The sequence below is a fragment of the Pleurodeles waltl genome, chromosome 4_2 (assembly GCF_031143425.1).
Source record: "Pleurodeles waltl isolate 20211129_DDA chromosome 4_2, aPleWal1.hap1.20221129, whole genome shotgun sequence".
Taxonomy (NCBI): Eukaryota; Metazoa; Chordata; class Amphibia; order Caudata; family Salamandridae; genus Pleurodeles; species Pleurodeles waltl.
The window spans coordinates 73,341,710-73,368,072 of NC_090443.1; the positions used below are offsets into that span (position 1 = coordinate 73,341,710).

Below are 26,363 nucleotides of genomic sequence, written 5' to 3' on the forward strand. Positions count from 1 at the left end.
AACTCTCCATTCCCTAGCACTTTGAATCCATAGGCTCCTTCCTTACACCAGGGAGGAAATTATGCAAAAGACAACATTAGGACTATGTAAAGAAAGAAAAAGCTCTAGATGAGCATGCTGTAACCTCCTCACAATTACATCTGCTATATAGAACTTAGGGTCAGACCCCTTATTAAAACAGTCAAAGGTCACATCCTCAGTTCTGCCCTTATCAGAAAAATGCAAATACTTCAAGTTCTGCATAGGAAAGTCTGAGAGCACATCAGCACTAAAACTACTACCATGGAGCACATCCAACTGGTCTAATATTAGTTTCCTTTTAATTTAAGACACCATGACAAGACTTACTGCTTTCTAGGCAGACTCCTGTGACCATTCTGAAATCCCTTGCTAACAAAGCCCTTGCATCACTTCTCATTGTTACCAACTTCTTCCTCACACAATGCATATTATGAACTCTCACGAAACAGGACAGGTTCCTCTGCTTCTAAAGAAAGTTCTGTGCCATGATGACTTGGCCAGTTATCTAACGATTACCCACCTTCTGTTCATCAGCAAAACCATATAAAAGCTGTTGGCATTGAACTTCAGTCCTTCTACTAGATTTTCAGAGTGTCTTCAGCCCACTTTGCAGTACTGCAACAGCCACAGTTGAAGTTGTGTATTACTCATTCTTTGCTAACAAGGTGACCCTTTTTTCTTCATCTTTCCGCTCTTAATTATACATCGTTATTGATTACGAATTCTGTATCAATAACCTATCCACAAGCATGGGTTTCATAGTCACTGTGCATTGGGTTGTAATTATTCAGTCATTCACGTACATATTTCTGGGCCCCAATCAAGATGGAATTCACCCTTGGCACTAGTGATCTGTTTAAAACAAGCATTGGCATAGCCAATAGGTCTTGCATTTAGGATGTGAGTAGGTGAAGGCTCTACTTTTAGGTTTCTATTGTGTTATTGTTTAGCATCTTGCATTGGAAAAAACAGCCCTAGATATGTATCTGACACCATATTCACATGCATCGAAAATATGAAAGGACAGTTGGGGCTGTGTTCACAGCATTAGCCAGCACCTTGTAGTAGACTACCGTTATGCTTTGTGACTGCCCGCTCTGTCAGAATCAATAAGTGCCTTGGGGGTGGGGGAGAGGGAGATGTAGAGGTAAAAAGGTGTGTAGAGAAAAGTAGAGTTGTGGAAAGGCAGAGAGAAAAGTAGAGGTAGAGAGAGAGATTCAAGAACAAAGTGCCATTGGTGCGCTCAAAGTGCAGAGAGAGAGATATCCAAGAACAAAGCGCCATCACAAATGAAACCTGAAACCTTTAGTGCCTTTCTAAACACGTTGTTTTCACTGGTGTGCTCTGAACACATTGCTATGGACAACCAAAAAAGAATACTAAGGATGCAGTGCCCAGATGGGAGCAAGGGCCATCACACGGTGTAACAGGAGGAAGCGTGAACGGGGTGTGAAGGCCATCAAAAATGGTCACTTAGTGAAATCACTTGAGAGGGAACTAAGCACACAAAGGAGGGACATTTAGAAAAATGCACCAATAAAAAGAGAGCATTTAAGACCAGCACAAGAAAGAATGAATGTCAGTAGTGGGCGTGGTTAAAGCCCATAGACTGAATACCACATGTCTTGCAGACAGCGCATGCGCACTGCCTAAAAGGGGGGGGGGCTGGGGGGAGTGACCAGAGGGAGCGAGAGCAAAGAAAAGTGATAGATGATTGAAGAGAAAACAGGAGAGAGGAAAAAGGCTGAAATTGGAGCCAGTAAGAAAAGGTTTTGAGTATGGTATGTCTCTCTTAAAATGTTGGTGAGCATGTAGCCACTGGCATGGATGCAGTTTAGTCAAATTGGTCATTCCTCCGCCCTATTGCCACTGTTAAATCATCAGGCTCGACTTGTGACTGCCCTTCCCCAATACTACTGACCTCTGAGAGTAACCAGTGACACGTGATTGACGCTGCCACACTGACTGTGCTTGTGGTTGCAGGAGATGAGTGACGGCACTCGTTTTGTTGCCTGGGAATTATTTTTCTTCATCACACTTTGACTCCGAGAGAGGAAGGCCAAAAAGTTAGTAAGAAAGTTGAAGGAATAAAAAACAGGAAAATAAAGACTATGCGGGAACCCTGGGAAGAAAAAGAACTTAAACGACAGGATGTGTAGGCAGTGAAAGAAAGTACATGTGAGTCCAATGTGATGGAATCAAGAGGTTGGGGTGTGATAACCCGGGCATTGAGTGAACATAAATCGGTCTCTACAATTAACATTTTAGAAATGAAACACTGCAAAAATAATTGAGCGCCTCGCACATATATATGCAACACTTCCAGGTTCTCGAGTCCTATGCGTGATTTGGAGCGCCAGTGGGCTTTCAGTCAATTTCTATGCGAAGAACTCTCAAACTCAGGACAGACCAGATCACTTCTGTGTAAGAAGAAATCCAAGGAGGTCATGGAAAGTGGTCATGAGGCAAGAACTGGGCAGAAATGTGCCAGGGCGGGAAGTGGGTGGGTGGGTGATGTAGGTGTCAGTTAAAGAGAAAGAAAGAGAGGGGCAGGAGAGAAGAAGTCAGTGAAGATGAAAGGAGAGAAGACAGGATAACACCTGGCGGAAAGAAATAAGAGTAGGAGTTAGATTTCGAAAATGTGGCTGGATAGAAAGATGCACAGGAAATAGTCAGAAAAGTAATGGAAATAAAGTAGAGAGAGGAGAGAAGAGGGAAATAAAAGGGAACAGAGCACACAGGGAAGATGTAATTTAGGGGAAGGGGCAATATATGAAAGGGAAATGAAACGAAGAAAGAGATGAGGTGAGGAAAAGAGAGAAAACAAAAGAGAAAGGAAAGAGGAACTTGGGCAGCGCGAGAAGCAAGGCGAGAGGAACGCAAAGTGACAACCGAAACTATGCGAGAGAAGTAAATGTAAGGTTGGAGTAAAAGAAAATGACAAGGGAGAGGAAAAAAATGAAGCTAGGTGAAAGGTTGGAAAGAAAACTGAGGAAGCCTAATGAGAGAGGAGAGAGAAAAGGAGAGAAAAGAGGATGAGATGTGGGAGAGATGAAAGCCAGAAGGAGAAAAGAAAAATAAGAATGGAGACAGCGAAAGGACAAGAGAAGGGATGAAAATGGAAGCATCAGGGTGGAATAAGAGCAGAGAGTGGTGAAATGAAGAGGGACTGGAGTGCGTGCGTATGCATATGTGTTGGGTTGTACAGTGAAACTAAGGAAAGGGATATCAGAAAAGTGTAAAGACGGCCGAGTTGGGAGATGCAAGTTATCTACACAATGCACACTCCAGGGTTTGGGCAGCACACACTGCACGATCAAAAGCGATATGCCATCGTGATATTGAATCCCCTCTAGCGCAGACAGCGGGGTGACCTAAACCGGGCGTGGATGCATCCCTGAGAAATTAATCTTCTCTGGGCACCAATTATAACTAAATTACATCTAAGCGCTAGTACAAACTGAATTTCCCTAAATCAAGCCACTGGTGTCACCCGATCCTCATCCATCTCTAAATGTTGAGTCTTTCACCTCTAGGCCACGATGTTAAATGAATCACTCCTGGACCATACTGTTAACCAAATCACCTCTAGGCGCCCTGCCTCCGTGCTACTAAGCCAGGAAGGATGGAGAGTAGAGCAGATTGTCTGTGGTATCAGTTGATGGGCTCTTTGCTGAGAGGGCACGCTTGAGTGCCAGTGTGACCCAGTCCTTATTGTACGGGGGTTGTTCGGCACCTCTCGTTTGCTACCTCTAACCACCAAGGGTCATCTTCTTTAGCAGGAATGACTTTAGGCGTAACGGGTCACTGCCTTCCCTACACAGGTTTCATTCACTCATTTATTTGTGTGCTAATTGATTCAGTGTTTTATTCTTTTGAGTGAAAACCATGTGCCCAGATAGTTTAATTTACCTATTGATGGCTGTACCTATTGATCTGTGATATTTTGATCTGTGTTATTTTAGCACCGAGTGCTGCTTTTGGACACCAACAGAACTTCCCCCAGAAAACAGACCGTGCTATTGGGGAATGACGGGACTGTGAGATGATGCTGAAAACAGTGTGCTTGCGGGACTAGAAAGAAGTCTGTCTCCTGCTAGTCGTTGGCCATAACCTCAGAAAGTTTGTTGGAGTGGGATAGTCAGTCAGTTGTCAAACTGCACTCCTGCCCTACTGTCCATCAGCCGCCCGCCAGACCGATCCTCATGTGGCCAACCAGGGAAAGGACCGGCCAATTCTTACGGGCGGATTATCTAAGGAAATGACAGAAGTGAATAAACACCATCAGGGCACTGGGGAGAGGCAAGGCATTCCCAAGGAAAAAAAAGATATTTCTATACCAGACGCCGCAGGGAGATCTGCCGACACAGCAGCCAACTGCAGTCTTTAGTGTCATCTCTAAGTAGATAGATTTTCTTTTCGGTGGGGAGAGGGTGCAGTGGGGGACAGAAAGAGGGTGGGGGAGAATCAATCTCCACAGGTGGGAAGGAGAAAGGTTTTGTTGACAGGCTTCTCCCTGAGGGGGGCAGGGACTTCAGAAAGCCCGGGGCTCAGCGACGAATAAAAAGACACGTGGCGCTTGGTGTGTGTTAAAGGGTATAACATTTGTGCTGAGGTGCCTTCTCCTAGCAAGGAGCGGGAGGGGATGCCTGTGGGCAGCACACAATCCAGGGCAGCTGTATGACCGCAGCGTGGAGAGCAGAGAGTGGGGAAGGGGCACCCTAACAGCAGACATGAATCCTGGTCCTCTGTACTGCTGACTGGGTTGGCACTGGCTTGATTAACAAGCAGCTATGCGCACACACTTCAATGAAAAATAATTGCATTTATTAGAAATGCACATTTTTATATCATGAAAGCCCAATTGGAGAGCGAGATAAATCCAGGCGAGCTAAAGCAGGGAGTTTTTAAAGTTGCAATATGAATGTTGCTAACGAGGTAGCCGGCAACAATCACCTGCAGATCGACACGAATAAGCAGGATGGGGGAGGAGTAGAAACTGCCACATACTGATTTAGAGGGAGGGGTGAAGAAACCGACATGAGTGAGCAAGCCAATCAAACCACTAACACCAGTGTGGCAAAATAATAAAATAGTCCCTTCTCGAACCGATAAGCACAACAAAGCGGAATTATATTGTACTTAGTCCCTGTTCCCTGGGTGTAACGAAAGAGAAAAGGAGGGACAAAGAGGCAGGACTGACCACTAGCAAGCAAGGATTTTTAAAGGACACTAAAACAAGCAAATGAGAAGCAGGGTGATGGATTTATGCCCACATGGATGTATACTAAAGCATACTTGAAGTCGTATATTTGCGCTCAACCTAAAAAGATCAAACATAAGAACTGCTCTCTCTAGTATGAACATGGAAGGGTTCACTCTTAGCAGTAGGTCAATCTGATTTAAGACCCTTTGATGGGAAATGTGAGTTCCTAGCGCCAGGACACTCATAGGAGTTGCTGTACACTATACAAAACTCCATCATTCGTTCATTCAAAAGCAAAATGATGCAGCATTGCCTTCAATCACCAACCTCTTTTGATACTCAAATTGGCAAGACAGCACACTGACTGCTACTAAAAATAAAATTCTGCTTCCCCGAGGCAGACTTAATAACTTTATTCAAGCCTCTGGTCTTGTCACACTTGATAATGGCAATGACCTTCTTGCCAATACACCCGATTCCATCTGAGCCCCACCAAGTAACATCAACACTGGCACACGTCTCAAGAAAGGGTTGTAGAATTTCAGATGAATGTCATGTACCATAATAAATCTTAATGGAATACTGCTCCTCCTTACTGCCTTCATCCTTAGTTCTACAATTCAGAAAAGAACTGAAGAACAGTCTCCTCTAGGAACATTTAATTTGTCATTGCTTTGAGGCTTGACTTGTTTGGAACTGGTCGGCACATAATAATTCAATAAAAAGGATCCTTCTGTTTCCAGTCAAATGTGATTTTTCTTCCATCTGCTGTTCGATGTTTGTTCACGATTGTGTATCATCAGCTTTCCATGTGGTACCAAGTACTGTATTGCTTTCCAGATAGGTTTTCACTAAATAAATACTAATACACTCGAACGTCTATATATACTTGATTTGATAGAACCTAATTTTCAGTATGTACATGTTTGAGGAACTGGGATGATTCTAGTCTAATGCCTTACTTGTCAGACCACATTGGTGTAGGGCGTGACAAACTCAATATTTCCTGGGGGTACTTTCCAGGCTCTGTATATTCATAGCCCAGATAATTATCAAAGGGCAGACGGCCACTGTCTTAAACCTTCCTTACCCAGTCACATCCTTTGTCATCACTCATTATGAACCAGCTGCTTTTGGGGATTTTGCCTTTTTTGAGGGTAGGGGGGTGTTTACAACAGTTATTTTTTTAGCTGATTGGCCTCTCCTTTATGCCTTCTGTGAAGTTCATGATTTCGTTCAGTAGCTTGTAAGCCTGTTATAGTGCCTCCAGAGAATCACTGCCAACAGGGCATTGGGAAGTTGCTTAAGACTGCACCAAACGTCCCAATTTGAGCAGTTCTGAAATTAGAAACCCACAGAAATTATTGTTTTCCAAGAGCATGTGACATTCTGGTTGATGAAAGGACGACAATACCCTTTGGTTTCTGAACTGGAATACACCATATACGCATTTGGGTTCAATCTATGTATAACCCTTGATTAATTATGTGTAATTAAAAAAAATATATTAAAAACATGCATTTGGCTGTAATGTACTGGTACTCTCACCCATACGTCAGCCATATCCATAGATGTCTAAATCAGCTCTAGGTTTGGGAAATGGTCTTTGCCAAAGAGACAGCACACAGCTAGTGTTTGGTTCCATATGAACAGCAAAGACTTCAAAAATATATATTAAAAAAAAAAAAAAAAAAAACATGGACTCCAACATATGAACTGCCAGTATATCTTCCTACAAAAATTTCGACCCGTATAGAGTTTTTACATGTAGGCAAGTCCACAATGAAATTGCAGCTCTCGCATATTTAAGGGTAAGTACTCTGTGTCAGGTCAAGATCTTTGTATGTCTATCTTTATGAGCGGTCAAGGTCTGTTTTTGTCGCTATTTTTAGGAGGGTAAAAAAATTGACACGTATTAGGTTGTATTTTTTCACATGCAATCCTTGGTTTCGCCCAGCCTGCCAGAAGTTCTTGCAAAAGACACTGTTGAAAGCTAATAAGAATAATTTACAAATTCTTGTCCCCTTTGACTTTATCCAACCCCATTTCCCCTGAAAAGACAGTTAGTACCACAATTGACCAGACACTCACTTTTTGCCCTCAACATGTTTAGCCTTGTTGAATTGGGTATACACGGAGAATTAAGATTTCAGCATCATCCAATCATCAGTTCGTGTCTAATAAGATGGCAATTTTGTTTGTCTGTGACCACAATGCTTAGAGCACTGGAGCAATATTTACATTTTGCTCAGTTTTTAGATTTGACAATTAGACCTAACTTATTTCACACATAAGACCAGAATTGTGAGTAAATCCTTTTTTACATCACTGTTACTTCACTTGACTCCAGTAAGTGAGTTTTGGTTACTATCTAAAAATAGTTAGTAGTCTGAATTGCCTCTTCCTGTAGAGAACCTGTTCCTGCAGTGTTGAAACTTCAACGCCTAATGATGGGACTGAATCCTTTTTGTTTCAATTAACAAAGGAGTCTTTCTGACTCATCCTTCCGGACTCTGACAGTACACCAAGTTTCAGCTTTCAGCATACTTTAATACTTCTACTTTATCACTTATCTTCGCTGTGCTGTCAGTGCTACAATCAGTCACTTTAATTCTGTAAATATTCCTGTTGTGTATACATCATAACACAGAAAACAGGCATATGAACACCTCTTAATTTTGAAATTGTGCATTATGTAAACTTCTGTCAAATGTAAACCCTTTTTTTCATCTCCCTGTTATGACTTAAGGCAGCACCTGCTTCTTAAGAGGTGCTTTTCCGAAACACCCACTAGCTAGGGTAGGATGTTTGACTTTGCCTCTACATTCAGGTACTTGGAACGAAAGGTAACCATACATCAATATGATGACACCCTGGTCTATACGAATCAGCTCCTCAATCAAAACAACATCTATTTCCTAAAATAATGACTAGTATAGCTACAAAATTTGATGTCGGGAAATTCCTCCTATAGCCAGAGAAAACAGAATGCACACTGGTCAGTCATTAACAGGCACTAAAATTTACGAAAATTGCTTGATGAATTTAGTATTAAAGGTTTCTGTCCTTTGTTGACCAGTGAAGTTAAATCACTGGGCATGTAAAATGGCTTGAATCTCACTGTAGCTGAGCATGTTAAGTCTTTTTTTAAATCTAGAGCCGCTCTGCATGCCGTGAAAAAAACCTTTTTTCAGCCCAGTTACTTTTGGGAGGTGGTTCAGGCCCTGTTTTATCAAAATTGACTATGGAAACTACGTTCTATCTGGTACTCCTGTGTTCTTATTTACTCCTTCAAATGTGGTCATTCACTGAAACAAACTAAGAAATTCCACCCGAGCAAGGCCGCATCTCAAGCCTTCTTGGGGGTGTCATCACAATATGGAATAAGCATTATCAGTCCAAGGCAGATGCATTAAGTCCCTTTTTGGTTTTACGTAAAAAATGAAAAACCACTGTTTTTCAATTTAACATCTTTTATCTGAGTATCATGTTTTATGCTTTTTAGTTTTGTGGCGTACCTGCAGTAAAAAATAATAACACAATGATCTTGTTTCAGCATGCTATGGTCAGACCTATTGGTTTTTTAGGACGAGTGTAGCAAAGCACTTTTATCACTAACCATTGTTGTTTTCATCCACAGAAAGCGAATGTCTGAGAGTGAGCTGGCCAAATCGATGACTGAACTGCTTAGCAAGTTACAGGATGACCTGAAGGAGGCAATGAACACCATGATGTGCAGCAAATGCCAGGGCAAGCACAAGTACGTTTGTAACAAGCCCCCCTTGCAGCAAGTACGGACACAAATTAAAGCAAAGCTTGATCAACATGTTCTGCCGAGGTCACTCTGTCCCAGATCTTGGCTTTTCATGATTGCTTAAAACTGTAGCATCTGAGTCATTAAACACTACGGCTAGGCGAGTTGTAACGTAACCGGTACCTCTCACTTTCGAGATGTTGTGACCAGTGAGCCAGGAATGGGATAAGACAGAAGAAGGACTGGATATACTTCATTTCTGTTTACTTGGCGTTAATAAAATACATTTATTTAAGATGCCTCAACATTTCTCAAAATCTAGCTTTATCGAATAAAATACAAATAATGTAGGAATATTTTTCCAATAAGCATTACAGGGAATAATTAAGGAAGACGCAGGTGGTGGATGTAAATTTCACTTCAAGTGTTAGTCTAATTAGTTTATTGGGAGTATATCAAGGGTACAACACCCATAATGCATTAGGCTATCTCCCAAAAGTCCAGGGCTGGAGATGACATCCATAATGTCCTCTATGGAGGTTGTCACTCTTTCATTAAGCTGTTGTAGGCCCATTACTGGATTAAGTTTTGAAGGACACTGAAGGATGGCTCTCTGCCTCACAGAGCAGTCACCTTAATCGGAATGTGGAGTGTGGTTCCACTGCTGAAATTAACATGTTTATAAAGTGCTTCAAAGCTAATGTCTTCACCTGCAAGCAAAGGATATCACACTTGTGTGCTTGCCCTGCTTTGTTGACCGAACAGTGCATTTTCATTTCAAATAGTGTTGTATACCAAATGAAGCACTGCCGAAAGCATGCCCTGGAGCCAGTTTTCCATACTCTTAGCCCCATTACTCCCGCATCTGCCTGATTGTAAGGACTGCTCCAGCAGGCGCTGTAGACAGTGAAACTTGAAATAGGCATATTCGCAGATGGAAAACTTTTAAAAAGGTGATTAGGAGTGTGTCATGGTGAGGTTGGGAAGATGAATCTTTGTAGGACATGCTGTAATGCCCATGCCATGCTAGTTTCTGTAATGGTACAATAACATTACATTTTTTACAAGAGAATTTCCGGTTTAGATTTTTTTTGCAAACGGTAAATATTATGAGCAAAATAAACTGCTATATAATTATATCTATATATATGATTGGCTACAGTCTGGTCTTTGGCCTACACCTGCACCCAGCCTGCTGTTTGCCCAAACACCAATGTGCCTGGCTTTTGGTCAGGTGCTGCAGCAACCACCTGCACATCCAACTCCTGCTGTACCCAGCTGAATGCCCAGCCTCCTGTGTGTAAGCAGGGATTCACCACATTACCTGTGTCCGGCCTTGCATGCGCTCAATCTCTGCTGTCTTTGGCTGTATGCAACAGACTCGGAGTACATACCCTGCTACAGTGCAACTAAACAAGCTGAGCATGACTTCAGCATTGCACACAGTAGAGTCATTTCCAGTGCCAGTTTCTGTGGTACTAAAGCAGCTCTTCATAGACTTTGGCCATACACAGTGACTCCTGGGCACAGTGTACCAGTCTAGGAGGCCGGGGTGCACACAGTGCACTGTTTTTACTTGCTAGTCGTGCTGTGAATTTCTTTTTATCATTTGTGACATCAGACTGAATACTGATCTCTGTCAATGTGTATTGACAGGGTCAGTCCTGATCACAACAATAGTCCATTCTCCTTTCTGTGATCTATAAATTACATAAACACATATTGGGCATTCGTTTTGCATGGCCTCACTTCCTTGTGGCATTTGTGTGTACCCCATTTCAACCTAAAAACAGTATATGTTAAGTAAATGCTTATCTAGTACGGTTATTAAACTCTTTCATATAATTTGTTTTTATAAACAATCCACTTTATGTATTTATTTTTTTAATCTTATGTTGATTTCTGCCCTTACCATCTCTTTAAAATGTAATAGCATTTAGTAGATTTATGATATGTCCCTTTAATGATCCAATCAATATCAGCTACTTTTGTATTATGGCTTGCCTTTTCAGTCTACGTGCACATGTGGTTCTTCATCTTGGTTATGGTCATTTGAAATTTTGTGTGTAGATATCTAGTCTATCAAGACCACAGTTGTCTGAATTATAAAGCAATTGAACACTGCTATCTCCTTTTGAGGGTATAAGTAATATCAAAATAAAGCAATATAAAATATCCTATATCATATATCTGATGGGAGTTAAAATGGGAAACAATCTTTTTACAAGCCCCTCATCCCCTTTACCAAACAAAATTAGAAATCTGTATATCAGTTACTGAGCCTGCTGTAAGAATCTATCGAGGATTAAATGTGAGTTATCACAAAATTGAGTGAAAAATGAAAATGATTATCTCAGGTCTTTATTTTACATTACAGTACCTTAAATGTCAGCCATTCACTTCAAGTCATTTTGTTGTTAGTTTTAATTATTTTCCTACACTCCACCGTTTCAGGCCTGTCTTTTATCTTCCTACCAGCTGATGTATTTTTTCTTATTGCCCTCATCACTCACTCCACATCCCATCTGTTTCTTAATTCCTCTCTATTTTCGGTTCCTGTTCCTTACTGGTCTTTCAGAGTCATATGATTTATGATACTTTACATTTGCTCTTATTAAACTCAATCATAGCTCCTCTTCTGCCTGCTTCTTACTGCGGCTGCTTTCTTTTTCACCCTAATGCTTGTGGTCCTGCTCTCTGCAAATTTTCACTCTGCGTCATGGCTTTTTCCTGCCAGTCTACTTCCTATCATACTTCTCCTGGATACATACTCTGTCTTTTAATTTTGTTTCAGCACCATCTAGTTTGAGGTTCTTAATTTTCTCTGACATCTGCCTTGGCATCTTCCCCATGTGGTGTTGTCCAACTTCTTACTCACATTAGGCAAGAATACCCTTCTCCTTCCCCCATCCTACATTTCCTTCTGCTTGAGTGCATTATCGCCTCTTCACTATACTGGTATGTTCTCATCAAAGTTCAGAGATAGTTGGGCTACACCTGTGCAGGAGCAGAAAATGTTCCACTACCTCACTACTGATTTCTCCACTAAACAATCCTATTTTTTTTTTTATTAGGTTACTCTTTGTATTTACTTATAATTTTAATACTCGTGGTTGGAGGACACTCACAGTAATTGGGATTCACGCATTTAAGGTTAGAACACTGTACCATAGGTACTCCAGTAGGTCCTGATCATATGGTAACTGGCAATAAATGTTGCTAAAGAAAATAATCAGTGCTTAGTTTTTCAGCTTTCTGGCACTTGTTCAGGCAGGCACTGGTGTTAAATGTCAGTCTCCGTTAGACTGAAGTTTATCTGTGTTAGACCTGGCACTTTTTCCAGGGTCACCCCCAATCTTTTTGCCTTCTTCCTCCGATTTTTTTTCTAAACCTTTTTGTTGACGTTAGGACTCTGGGCACTCTACCACTGCTGATCAGTGCTAAAATGCATGTGCTCTCCCTTCTAAACTTGGTATAATTGGTTTACACCTGATCAGCACATATAATTTACCTATAAGTCCCTTGTACAGTGGTATCCCTATATCCAGAGCCTGTAAATTAAATGCTACAAGTGGGCCTGCCACGCAGCTTGCACCACCGACAGAAGTAGCCTTTCAAACCTGTTTAGTGCCTGCTACCGCAGAGCCTGCTTGTTCAGTTTACTGCCACAGGGACATGGTATCTAAATTTACTTGCCTCGCCTGGAACTCCCCTTTTACTACATACAAGTCACCCCTAAAGTAGGCCCTAGCTAGCCCTATGGACAGGGTGCTGTGTACGTAAAAGGTAGGACGTATGTCTTCATGTACTACATGTCCTACTAGTGACAAACAGCCCATGTAGTTTCTCAGTACTGTGAGCGCTACCACTCATAGGATTGCATTTGAAATGCCCTAACATATGGCTAAGTGGTATTGTCTGATCTATTAGGGGCGGCGTAGGCATGTTTGGTGGTGAGGGTAGTGAAAAATGTTGCTTACTGTTGTAGGTGGATTCTTTATTACCATTATAGAAATGCCAGTTTTAGAAAGTGAGCATTTCTCTGTGCTAATGACTTGGGGTTTGCAGCTTGACTCCAATTCACATCTGGGGCAGAGTGACAGCTGGGCTTTGTGCATACTTTTCCGACAGCCGGTACACAGGGAGGGTGAAGGTGTCACAAAAGTGCATCTGCATACTGAATGGTCTTCCTGGACTGGGAGAAGTAGAGGTGGGGCACATCAACATCTGTAAAAGCTGTGCCCTGGTCTCACACAAAGAGCTTGTTTACCCCCCTGCTGATGTCTGGAGTGAATGCTGGAGGACAGAGGTGACATCCCTGGAACCGGTTAGTGCTGGTTGGAACACCTCCCCCTTTTGTGGAGGCTGCGCAAAATGAGTATAAGTACAGGGGGTTGTCCCCCACACTTGTGGAGCACTTTTGGACTTGGGACTGAACCTGTGCCAGAGTACTGCCTGACTGCACAAAGGACTCATCTGGACTGCTTTTCTTTTGTTGGCCTGCTGCCTGGTGCTTGCTGGGTGGCCTAAAGAACTCATCTGGATTGCTTCTCTGTATGTTGCCCTGCTGCCAGCCTTTCCCCTGACTCTGGACTGCCAAGATTCTGTGGGGCAGCTCGAAGGAACCAGCACTTGAACTTCTTGTTGTGTGTGCTGGCCTGCCTTCCCCTCTGTGTCCCCACCGGTGCCTCTCAAGGAGGCCAGTGCATGGGGAGCGCTGCATCCCTCTCCTTGGTCCCTGGTAAACTAGCGCCAGAGGAGTGCTTCACTTTCCACTATTTCTGTCCAAATCGCTTAGCTGGGCGCTTCTTGTCTTCCAAAGGGAGTCCGTGACGAGAAATCTGTTCTTTCTTCATAAGCGCCTAGTGTGCGCTGCACTCCGTTGTTCTGGGAGCGCTTGGTGAGCTCCTCTCAGAGCATCCCCCCTGTCCTTCTTTAGAGATAGCACAGCAGGAGAGAGGACACCGCCAGAATCAGCCCTGCGGCAACCAAGCAGGTCTGGAAGAATTGAGACGCGGTGCCCTCTTTACCAGAAGAGAGCTGGAGCCGTCCTGCCAGCGGGGGCAGCTGAATGACGGAGTAGAAGTGGAGCAGCGAGAAGCCGCTGGGCCGGAATGTGAGGTGTGCTTGGGGCTCGCGGGCGAGCCCCTTACAGTGGTGAAGACCGAGCAACATCTCTCTGCAGGAGTCACCCATTCTGGGTATTTTCCTGTGCAGGAGCCAGAGGGCTCATTCCGAATACCCCAGTTCACCAGGCCCACAGCGTCAGTAGCTGCCTGGTCTGGGTTGGTGCAAGGGACCTGTGGAAGTCTCCCACTGCCTGTGTGATGGTCTGACAACTGCTCTTGTAGCATAGTCTAACTGATACATGTTTGTTTGGTCTAATGATGTTTTATGCAATACAGTTTATTTTTAAATAACTAGTTGTTGTGTTTACTTTGTGGTGTATTTATTTTGTCATGTGTGTAGTGCAAACGCTTCACACGTTGCTTCTGGGATAAGCCTTACTGCTCGTGCCAAGCTACCAATGGGTTGAGCAGGGGTTATCTATGTGTATTACTCCCTGGCCCTGACTAGAGTGGTGGGTTGTGCCTTGCTTAGGTGCATATCCTAGCCAACCAGAAATCCCATTTCTAACAGCCTGCATTCACAAACCTTTGTGTTCCGATGTAGTCAACACAAAACCTTTCTATAGCTTTCATCCTTTAGTGGCTTCTGATAAAGTTCTAAGGATTTTTACATTAAGATACGGGAAATGTGGACTCTTGTGAAAGGTCCCAGCCCATCACGGAAAGGTTCTTAGTCACAGTTCCCAGTCTAGGGTTTGGTGCCCTGATGTTGGCATAGACTTCACAATCTTACTATAGGTATTATGAATTTCACTTGGAAAACAGAACCACTCTGAGTTGCTTGTGAAACCATTGCTAACTGGAGAATATCCTTGCCAGGGAAAGACGAGGGAAGTAAATGTATGGTATTTCATCGATATATTGAATGGTTTGGAAATTGCGCCACCTGTGGTTATAGTGGGCAGTCAGGGAGGATGAAAACTAGGAAAGCTATAATGCTAAAAATACTGAAACTGTGATGTTTGGAAGAAGAGATGGTGGAATGGAACCAAGCAAGTGCCTAATCCTAGCATCGTTTCATGCTTTTCCCTTTCCACACTAGGAGGTTCGAAATGGAGCGTGACCCCCTGTCTGCTCGCTACTGTGCTGAGTGCAACAAGAGCCATCCTGCTGAGGAAGGGGACTTCTGGGCTGAGTCCAGCATGCTGGGATTGAAGATCACCTACTTTGCCATGATGGATGGCAAGGTGTACGACATCACAGGTGAATAGTGCATTGCAGATTGTCCCTGTGTGATTATAGTCACACACAATCTATGTGTTCAATCACACCATACTTATTAATTACCAATGCTGATCTTTTTTTATTGTTGGGATCTGCCTCTCCCCTCTTCACAGAGTGGGCCGGCTGCCAGCGTGTGGGAATATCTCCAGATACGCATCGAGTCCCATACCACATTTCGTTTGGCTCTAAGAATTCTGGGACCACTGGACGTCCGAGGTGAGGAAATAGCATGAGCTATATGGCCTTTCTATGTGTGCCTTTTGAGGGGGTGGGAAGGATCCATTTTGAATAAAGAGTTAATGCCAGTTCAGTGTGACTGTAACGGAATTCCATGGCAAATGTATTTCTTATGTAAGGCAAATAGTAAGTTTTCTGTTTGGTGCTTTCCAAGGAAAAATGTATGATTTGTGGAGTTTACATGTGGCGCTGTTAGCATGGGGTTACCTCATGTCATTGCCATGTTGTATTAAGCATGTGCTTATTTCTTCTATCTCATTGATGGGGTCAGTCATTTGTTATAACTTTTTTCCTGCATTTTCAATGTGCTTTTTTGAAAGAAGGGCACTGTCTGCTTTTCTTTTTCAGAAGTACCCCAAATGATTGTGTCCGATTAATGTTTTTCAGACAATTAAGTCAATACTTTTTAAGGATTTATTATATGTTTATGCTGTTGGATGTTATCAGTGCAGGGTGAACATTAGAAACCTGCTGTGGTTAATCAGACAAATATTTGTTGTGAAGAATGCAGGTAACTGAGTATGCAGTACTCATAACTACTGTTACAACACCCTGAAGCAAAACGTCAACTTTACAGTCTCAATCTGCTTAAAACAGCAAAACAAAAAACAGTAACATTCATAAACGGATGATGTCTTTCATACACCTATCCATTTGATCCATCAGTGTTATTCATGTGTGCACCCTCACAGATCTATGTAACCTCGCACCCTCATTAATCGTGTTCACTCAAACATCTATCGGTCTCAGGTGCATATGTACATTTTAAGGATCAAAGTAAAGGGCTTTAACTATGTCGAACTGTCCTCAGAAATATCCTCAGTAATATCCCAGTATTGCACAAATCAGGTAGATACGCAATATTTAGAAGTTCCCAGGCGCTAGATTAGTTTTATGTTTTTCCCGTTTATTACAAGAATAACATAGTAATGGACCATAGCATTGTGGGATTCAGTCCCATCTTTTAGTTACACTTGAGTTGATAGCGGTCTGAAAACGTTCTTTCAGGTAGTTGAGTACGAGTTCCGAAAGACTACTGGCTGTTGTGCTTATTGATTTTTTTTTTTATTTTTTTTATTATATTAGTTTGCCCAGTCCGTTTTACATTTAATGTGTTGCTATTTTCATTGATACCAAACCGATATGAAAACGTGTTTTACTTTCTTGTTAGTACATGGGCTTTTAAGACGTAGGGGGCAGTATTCCTTGCGTAATACCAGGAATGGTAATGGACTGCTTAAAAAATATCTATAGTGTTTCCATCAAGGTAGCAGAAAATATAGCCCAGGTGATGATGTGTATATTGCTAGCTTCACACCTCCTTCTGTCTTATGAGACTATGCAATCTGGTCCTCTGTATCATTAATGGCCGCATTTATGGACATTAATGATGCCAAGCAGAAGGAACCAAACTGGATGAGTTTTGGCTTTTCTGTTGGATTGTGCACATCGTTGACTAAATCAGTATTGCTGTGCATGTTTGTGTACTTGTTGGTGAGTGTGTGGATGAGTGCTTGTGTGAGTTACTATGTCTGCATGTCTACATTTATCTCACTGTTACATGCTTGTGTCCCGTTCACTGAAGAAAAGCCTAAATTATTGGTTTTGTCAGTGCTTATTTATATCTAGAGTTTCCTGATTTCAGTATTTTGTTTTTTGCTCTAGCCAAAAGACAACTTTACCTACTTCCCCATCCTAGTATTTTTTTAAAATACAAACCTATAAACGTGCATACAGGGGCTTTCATCAGCACAGGGCATTCATTAGTCTTCTCAAGTATCTTTCATTTTTTCTTCTCCAACCGTACCCTACAGCATAAGACACAGGGTCAGTCCACTTCATCCGCTGCCCCATACTCGCCTTAAGTTTGGAAGATTGGTCCTGTAAGTCACTGTAGAGTACCTGTTTGCTGTATATGCTTTTCCTCCTTAGGTTAAAATTGCAGCTGCAGAATATTGCACTGTATCGACCTTTCAAAACTCTAACAATTTCTATTGCAAAACTTACTTATATTGATTCTGGTGCATATAACATATATAAATATACTTATATTTTTGTAAATTAGTGTAGATCTCCATCTTGAGTCATGCGTCATTTATTGACTGTGTGCCTACTGCAGATGTCTAACACTTTTCTCTGATAAGCCTAAACCTGCTCAACCACACTACCCCTAATAGAGCACCTTGGGATTGGTAGAGCAAGCCCCTCTCCACTGATAAGGGAACCCCTGGACTTTTTGCACGGTGTACCTCATTTTGGTATACCATATAAAGAGTCAACTTCCAACAGTCAACCTTTAGGCTCATACCGCGCAATAAATGGCAACAGATGTTTCTCAGGTTAGCCTTTGTACCTGGTTGTCAAACTCTTGGCCTGTGGGTGTGTGAAGAGATGATGCATTACTTCAGTCTTACTAAGCAGCAGTTTATCTTTCTGCACCTCTCTCCCTTTCTTTCTTTCCTCCAGTAAACAATTGTTTGGTTACCAACTGGGAAAACTTCTGCTCTTTTGTCTTGAACCCTATAAACAACATATCCTTGAGGAATTTCATGTTTCCGGCTGCATCCCACTTAGACTTCTGTCGTACTCCCCATGAATGGCAGTTTACCAGCCAAGTAATTTAGATGGTACTCCAGACTTGTTGCTTTCGAGTAGTTCATCTCTATGCTACAGAGATAAATTCTCAGTTACTCCAGTTTTCCCCTCCTAGAAGAAACTATAAAAAACGAAGGCAGTCCTATTAAACTAGTCAACGTAGCTCTTTGATTTTTCCCAGCCACTCCCCTAATTCTTGCACATTTCTGAATTTCAAGAAATCCAGAAACTCATAATTTATACGGCTGTCCTGGCCTCAACAAGGTCGGTCTTCAGTCGCCTTCATTCACATAAGATCTCTGACGTCTTCTCAGGTTCTCATTCAGCTCAAGGTAGAGTTACTGATCTTTTTCCCCAGTTTGTCTTCATTAGGTTTTCCAATTTTATAACATTAAGTGTATTTGCAATAGAGATATGATGCACAAGTAATATTGCTTAAGCGGCAAAGGACTTATAGAATCTGTTATAGTATCATGTCGTTAATTTGTAGTTATAGAAAACTATCTTTGTAACCATGTAAACAATAAAATGGAAATTAAAAGGATAACACAAATTGATACATCAGCAACAGTGATACTTTACAGAATGATAATGCATTATCTTTAGATTCCTGAACTGGGCGCTGTGTACGTATGTCAAGTACGCAGGTGTAGCACTGTGGACAGCATCGAGTAGGGTGCACCTGACCCATGTTCTAATACTTGACCTTTATTTATCAACCCAACCAAGCGGAGGCAGCCCACACCTGCCACACTTACAAGTGCAACCCAGCAGACAACCTTGACTGGGACTAACATGCATAAGGCAGAACAGGGTATGCTCTTGATCTTCACCGTTGCCTTTCATCAGTTATCATGTCCAGTTTTATGATGTATGAGCCCCAAATCGACCCTACGGGGCACCTGCCTGGCAAGCATGGTGAGAATATCAGCTTTGGCAGTTGCCCATTTACTTACATCACTTAATGTTGGGGGAAGCTGTGACTTTTACGACATTGCAGTGTGCCATGTAAACAGGATGAGTGTCCATTCACAAATGTGTGCACATATTTATCTTTCTTTGATCTATGCATCAAGCCTAGCAGACAGGCATGTTGTGTGGCTCAGGGGTTACATCGTGGTCAGTGAGTTCTGATATTAACCTAGTACCGTGACCCTTGCTGGCGCCAGTAGTGAGCAACATACACCACGTGTTAAAAGTCCACAGCGGACTGTCTACATGATGGGTACTCATAAACATTTTCCCAGGGGCCAAAAAGTATTGTCTGTAGTGTGACCGAAGGCTACACTGATGCAAGCAGAGTGGAGGCTAAGGGTGTGGGAGAGGTTAAAGGTGGATGTAGGGAAAGGGATGCTTGTTTTATGTAGACAGTCATGGAGTTATCTTGATGTTTCATTCCATACTTCCCTCTGAATTAAGGTGCTAGGCTTTGGAAAAGTCATAGATTTAACCATATTGTATTGTTTTATCTGAGTCACTATACCTCTACTGCACCCAGAGATAAGCCTTCTCTGCTTGCTCTCTCTACCTTTGGCAAGTTAAGTGTACAAAGGAAGCGACTTGATTATTGATTTGGAATTATATATAATGTTAGGCCTCACAATCTCTTCATGCCTTTATTCTCTTATCTGTAAACATTAGGCATGCTTAGAAACATGATCTGTTAATGTAGCGAGTGCTATTAAAAAACTGTTGACAAATAACCCCAGCAAGGTGTGCAATTCACTGTGGTGGGCAGACACAAACACCCAACCTCCACCTCTGTACATGTGACAGTGGGAAAGTTTTTTTCCATTGTGCTTAGAGACTTCACATTTCTTTGGCTTAACATTTAGCTACAAAATGCCGATTGTGAACTCTGTTTAAATTATGAGCAGCTTCCACAAAACGTTACCATTTCTTGGTGAGAGTAGTGGCTGAGTCACACCTTCAGAATCAAAATGCATGTTTTTTTTTCTGTTTTTTGAAGAGCGACCTCCCTTTGTGACAAATTGTGAGCTCTTGGGTAATCACTTTCTGAAATTATTTCAGAGATAGGAAAACCTTGCTACCCCTGCTTCTCCAAATTGTCTGATAGTCAAATCATATCCTTCCTGTGCCTTTGTCTTCTTTTTGCCATTATGTGATAGATGTGGGCGAGGCATAAAAGGTTAGAGCCACGCTCAAGCCGCAGGCTTTATTGAGCGTAACGGGTAGAGCCATGAATAAGTACAATATTCTCTGAAGTACCTGCATCTTGGTTATCACCACACTTTCCTGAGGGAACAGTGGTAGACTGGTCCAGAAAAGCATGAACTGACGTGTAGCTGTAAGGACCCCAACTAGACTGCCTCTGACCACATGATAGATATTAACTCCCAGATATTTAAACATATCACATTTCTTTCCAGTTCAGTTTGGTGCATGAGAGAATACCCCCACCACCTGCTATCTTGTCAGCTATCGGTGGGTGAATAAATATAACTTTGTCCAATTCAGTATAAGGCTAGAGATATCCCCAGACTCATTCAGCATGACCACCAGATCATGCAACACTGCGCCAACAGTGAGGTATTAGGATTCCCCAGTCCGGGCCTTCTGACTTCAGCAAACAGGCTAACGGTTCCATAACTAGCGAGAACATGATTGGAGACTGAGACCAGCCCTGTCTGATGCCTTTGTGAATTTTTAAACGGTCTGAAACTATCTGGCCAGTTCTAACTCTGGCCACCAGGTCCATGTACAGCAGCCACATCTAGCTAAAAAAAAAACTCCAGTTGAACGCCCCCTCTTTCCAGGACCGACACTATGTTAGTCCACTCCAATCTGTCAAAGGCATTTTCTGTGTGAAGTGAAACTGTCAAATATAATTCATTTCTGGCGTCCGCCTCCTGCAACAAGTAAAAGAGACTGCAAATGTTGAGGAAGGTGTTTCCCCTCGATATAAAGCAATTTTGGTCATCGGTGTATTAGCCTCTAAACTAGCAGACGATTGGCCAGTGCTCTACATAACATGTTGCCGTCAGAGTTTATTAGGAACTGGGGGAGTGTGATCCAGAGGGTCTCTACTCTGGGGAAAACCACAATAAAAGTGGCCCGTTTTGCCAGGCTGCATGGTACATGTTAAGCAGCGTTTGTACAACATGAAATCTGAAGGTATTCTAAAACTCAAAGGGGAGTCCGTCTACACCTGGTGTTTTATTACCTGTCATTTAATATATATCAGCATACATTTCCTCTATTTTCAGTGGCTCTTCCAAGTCATGGTATTGTAACCGGTGAATCTGGGGAGTAGGTATTGAATACATATGAGAGCAGTCGATGTAGTTCAGTTTATTGAATAGCACTCTAGACAGCAGAGTAATATTTTGTAAAGGCTTTGTTTAAACCTGCCTGTGTATTAAGCACCAAGCCACCTCACGGCTTAATGGCTCCTAGTGATATGGGCCTTATCCGTTCTCAGCAACCAAGCAAGAATTCAGCCCGTCCTGACACCTTTTGCATGTCGTCATGACATGTATGTCTTAGAGTTAATCTTCCCCAACCTGTCCAATAATTCCTACTGTTGTTTCTGTAGTGCTACAACCCACTGCCCAGCTTCCTGCTTGATTTTCGGTTTCGCGTACAAGACGTTCAGTCTCTAATAGGTCCTTATTTCTAACCTGCTTTGTACCCCACATAGTCTTATGTAGTGTCCTTGGGTAACCGCTTTGAAGGCTTGCCATTCCACAATTTGCCACTAATCCTTCATTCTTGGCCAGATATTGCATGATATAAGTGCATATGGTGTCTCTAAACAGAGCTTCCAACAGCACCTCTGTGTGCAGTTTCACCATGGTGATTGGGGCTCGCACCACACCCCACAACAGCAGTAATCCAAGCGGGCAGTGATCAGAGAGAGTTCGGCCCAAGTATTCTGAGTCAACCACTTTGGGTCCGAGAGCATCACTGCATAACATTAAATCCGTATGTGCAGTTGGTTCACAGCGGAGTAAAAATGATTACTCCCTTATATCTGGGAGCATTAGCCTCTGTGAATTGTATAATTGTCACGGCCAATGGTCTCAGTCTAGTTTACCCTCAGCTACCCAATATCTGACCTTAGTGCCGGCACAAGTTCGATGATGTATCAAAAGGACCCCGAAGGGACCAGAACCCTGCCAGTTACCCCTCCAACCCCCCATGCGAATGATGAGTAGGTTGTGCCAAATACCTGCCCCCTCTACCAACGAGACACCATCTGGAGTTCAGTTGCAAGGAGGTGTTTCTCTTGCAGGCAAGCAAGATGTAGGTACAGTGATAGGCACATATTTTGTGTCGTTTGAGAGGAATGGCCATACCAGGTTATACCTGGAGCCTATAGCCCTCCTGAAGTTTTTTAATAAAGGAATTATGCTGCCGGAAAAGCCCATTGTGCCCATCTATTTGGCGTATGATGATCCAGTCCTAGCACTTTTGTCACCATCATTGTTACTGAGTCATTGCTCAGCTTTGTGCCACCCCTTGTAATCACCAAGCATCTCAAACGGGCCCCCAGACTACTAATTATAACCCTTCAATGATTTCAGCACCAGTGCTGCTTGAGTTGCAGCATCTATGACTTGGATGTGTCTTTTAGATGATGGCCAATGCCACCCTTAATATTAGTCCTAGCCATTGTCCAGTCTATATCTAAGTCACCTGGGCCAGGGACTCCTGACAACGTGTGCTCAGATGCCAGAAGTCAAATGAGTTCTTGATCTGAAGCATAACATAAGAAACCACTTGAGCCTTTTCCATGACTACCAGTGCATCGGTGGGGCAGCCCTGCTTGCCTCTTCCTTGTTTTATCCTGGATCCTTGTCTCTGCCAGTCTGCTCCGGGTGCGCTCTTAACCAGTGGGATTGTTACTCGCTTTGATTGTCACAAAGTTCTCTTGATGTCTGAAAAAGTGTGCCTCATTTTACTGAATTACTCGAGGTTTCGCAGGGGTAATTCAGGTCCATCAAGCATGTTGCTTAACACCTATAAAGGAACTGCTTTGCTCTCTACCCAAATCCACTCAAATCTACCCCACTTCACTCTCGACTCCACTCTACCACAATCTACCCCACTCCACTCCACCCTAATATACCGACTCCACTCTACCCCATTCCATTCCACCCTAGTCTACCCTAATCTACCCCACCACTCTACTCCAGTGTACCCCACCCTTCCCAACTCTGATCTGCCCCATTCCAGTGTACTCCACTCATATTTACCCTAATCTGCCCCATTCACCTTCAGTCTTTACTCCAATCTGCTCTACTTCAATCTGCCTCCCTAAATTCCACCCCACTTCACTCTAATCTGCCCCTCTCTACCCCAGTCTACTCCACTGCAATCCTCTCCCTCTACACCAAGTTACCCTTCTACTCCAGTCTATCCCTCTCCACCCGCTACACCCCACTCCACTGACTCTATTCTACTCCAAACTACCCCACCCCACTCCACCTCAATCTGCCCCACCTGATTCCAGTCTACCCCAGTTTACACAATTCCAATCTACTTACTCCAATCTACTACCCATACTCACCCTGCTGCACCCGAGTCTGCCCAACACCACCCTAACCCACCAAACTCTATCCTTCTCCAATCTCACCCTACTCTAATCTACTACATCCAGTATACCCTAAACCAATCTACCCCACCCCACTGAAGTTTATCCCAATCTACCCCACTGCACTCCAATTTACCCCAGTCTAGCCTACTCCAATCCACCCTAATCGACCCACTCCAGTCTGCCCCACCCCTATCAAGTGCCTCTAACCGATCTACCACACCTCACTCTATTCTACCCCACTCCATCCCTCTCCAATCTACTTCGCCCCAATCTAACCAACTCCAATCTACTCCATTTCCCTGTAACTCACTCCTCCCCAATTTGCCCCAATCTGCCCCACTCCCGTCTACCCAACTCCAGTCTACCCTCTCCACCCCTCTCCAATCTACCATATTGCAATCTACCCCACTCCAGTCTGCCTCACCCACCGCAGTCTACCCACTCTACCCCTCTTTACCCCATTCTACCCCCTTTACTCCCACTCTACCCCAATACGCCCCACTCCATTTCAGTCAGCCCTTCTTCACTCTACCCCACCCTACACCAGCCTACCCCACTCCAATTCAATCTACTCCACTCCAATCTACCCCACTCCCGCCCACTCCACCCCTAACTACCCCACCCCTAACTATCCCACCCCTCTCCACTCCAGTTTACCCCACTCCACTGCACTCAGCTCCACAGCACCCCACTCACCTCCACTGTACCCACTAACATTTAGTCATTCTGAACAGCAGCCATTCTAGAGTACAACAGGGCTAAAACACATGCCAAAGCCAATAGCTCTTTCATAGGAGAGACCTGTTAGCTTTGCCAGTGACTGTTTTTAATAATTTTCTTTCATTTAGGCAACATTCGCCTAGTGCAGGGTTCCGAGTTGATTCTTGTAAGCACTACTTTAGAAAACAAGCATTTGGAATGCAATAGGTCTCCCTTTTGCTTGAGTTAGAGCTATTGGCATTGTAAATTCATAACTGGACTTTTCTTGCCACATAAATTGATCAACCAAGCCTCATAATTTCGTCTTTTCCTGCCATATTATTTCAGTGGCCCTGCATATAACTAAAGCACATCCATTTATCTTCTTCCTCTATCTGCAGCAAAAATATTTTTTTTGCCATTTAGCATCCTAATTAAAATCTGCTATGCTAATTCAAATAGAAAACCACTTACACCACCCCACCATCAGAGTTGCTGGCTGGCTAACACAGTTCCCCCCCAAAAAGACACAAGACAGCCACACAGGAGAATTAAACTAGAAAGGTCACCCAAACATATCAAGAGTGTTCAAGCAGTCATAGTATAGTGAGGATGTTAAGTTGGCCTGAATTATGGTCACAATTGTGATAAGGAGAGATTATTAAAACATATACAATTATCATATAAACCTTTATCAGAAATAAACTTTTGGCATTAGACCATAATGCTCAAAACAGACCTTAGAGGGCACCATAACAAAAATATCATTTGAAAGAAACCTGGCAATGTAACCGTATTGTTAGCCCCTAGAGGGGATGACCCCATGGAAAAAAATCAGGAGAAAGTAATGCAGTGTAACCATATACTTTGCCCCTAGAGAACATTTTTAGGACTAGCAGGCATACTGCAATGATATTACAAACAAGGCCTTTAAAACATAACTTCTCCCAGCTGTAAACCAAAAGTTATAGCCATGAAAAATCTTTAAAGACACTAAATGGCAGGAGTGGTTATTATTTTGGGGTTCCCACTAACCTAGTGTGGGGGCCAGAGATTATGTAGACAGACCGTTTTGAAGGTGGTCCCAATGTCTTAGGACCACCAAAGACTGAGTTATGAGTAAAAGTGTTATGTAAAAGTAATGCCCTGCAAAGCATTATGGGGCAGGTTTTCGTACCTCAAATATTACAGTATGTTGACTGCAATGCTCAGAACTGCCCCTAGAGGACACCACAACAAAAATAGCATTTCTAAGAAACATTGTCATGTAACCATACAGTCAGCTGAACCACATGAAAAAAGAATGCGAGAAAGTAATGCAGTGAAACTATATGGTCGGTGGCATGTGTAGCTGCAGATTCACATGCTGTGCATAGTCCGCCGTCTGGTGTTGGGTCGGAGTGTTACAAGTTGTTTTTCTTCGAAGAAGTCTTTTCGAGTCACGAGACCGAGGGACTCCTCCCACTTCGGTTCCATTGCGCATGGGCGTCGACTCCATCTTAGATTGTTTTTTTTCCGCCATCGGGTTCGGACGTGTTCCTTTTCGCTCCATGTTTCGGGTCGGAAAGTTAGTCAGAATCAACGGAAAATTCGTCGGTATTGTTTCGTTCGGTATCGGGATAGTTAGGGCAAATCGACACCGAGCCTTAAAGAGCTCCGGTAACCCTTCGGGGTATTTTCGATCCCCCGTCGGGGCCTGGTCGGCCCGACCGCGTGCAACATCGAGACTGATGGAACGGACCCCGTTCCGATTCTGTCCTAAATGCCACAGTAAATATCCTTATACAGACCAACATTTGGTCTGTAACTTGTGCCTGTCCCCCGAGCACAAGGAAGAGTCGTGTGAGGCCTGTCGCGCGTTTCGGTTGAGAAAAACGCTCAGGGACCGAAGGGCCAGGAGGTTGCAGATGGCTTCCACGCCGACAGGACAACAAGGGT

General features: G+C 43.1%; 1 protein-coding gene across 4 annotated transcripts in view; it reads left to right on the forward strand.

Moving 5' to 3' along the window:
• Positions 1 to 26,363, forward strand: part of DNAJC14 (DnaJ heat shock protein family (Hsp40) member C14) — an 83,393-nt gene that overhangs the window by 38,066 nt on the left and 18,964 nt on the right. For all 4 annotated transcript variants that reach the window (XM_069230711.1, XM_069230712.1, XM_069230713.1 and 1 more), the window contains exons 4-6: positions 8,868 to 8,987; positions 15,153 to 15,313; positions 15,448 to 15,550. In XM_069230711.1, the coding sequence (XP_069086812.1) occupies positions 8,868 to 8,987; positions 15,153 to 15,313; positions 15,448 to 15,550 (384 nt within the window). The remainder of the gene's footprint in view (positions 1 to 8,867; positions 8,988 to 15,152; positions 15,314 to 15,447; positions 15,551 to 26,363) is intronic.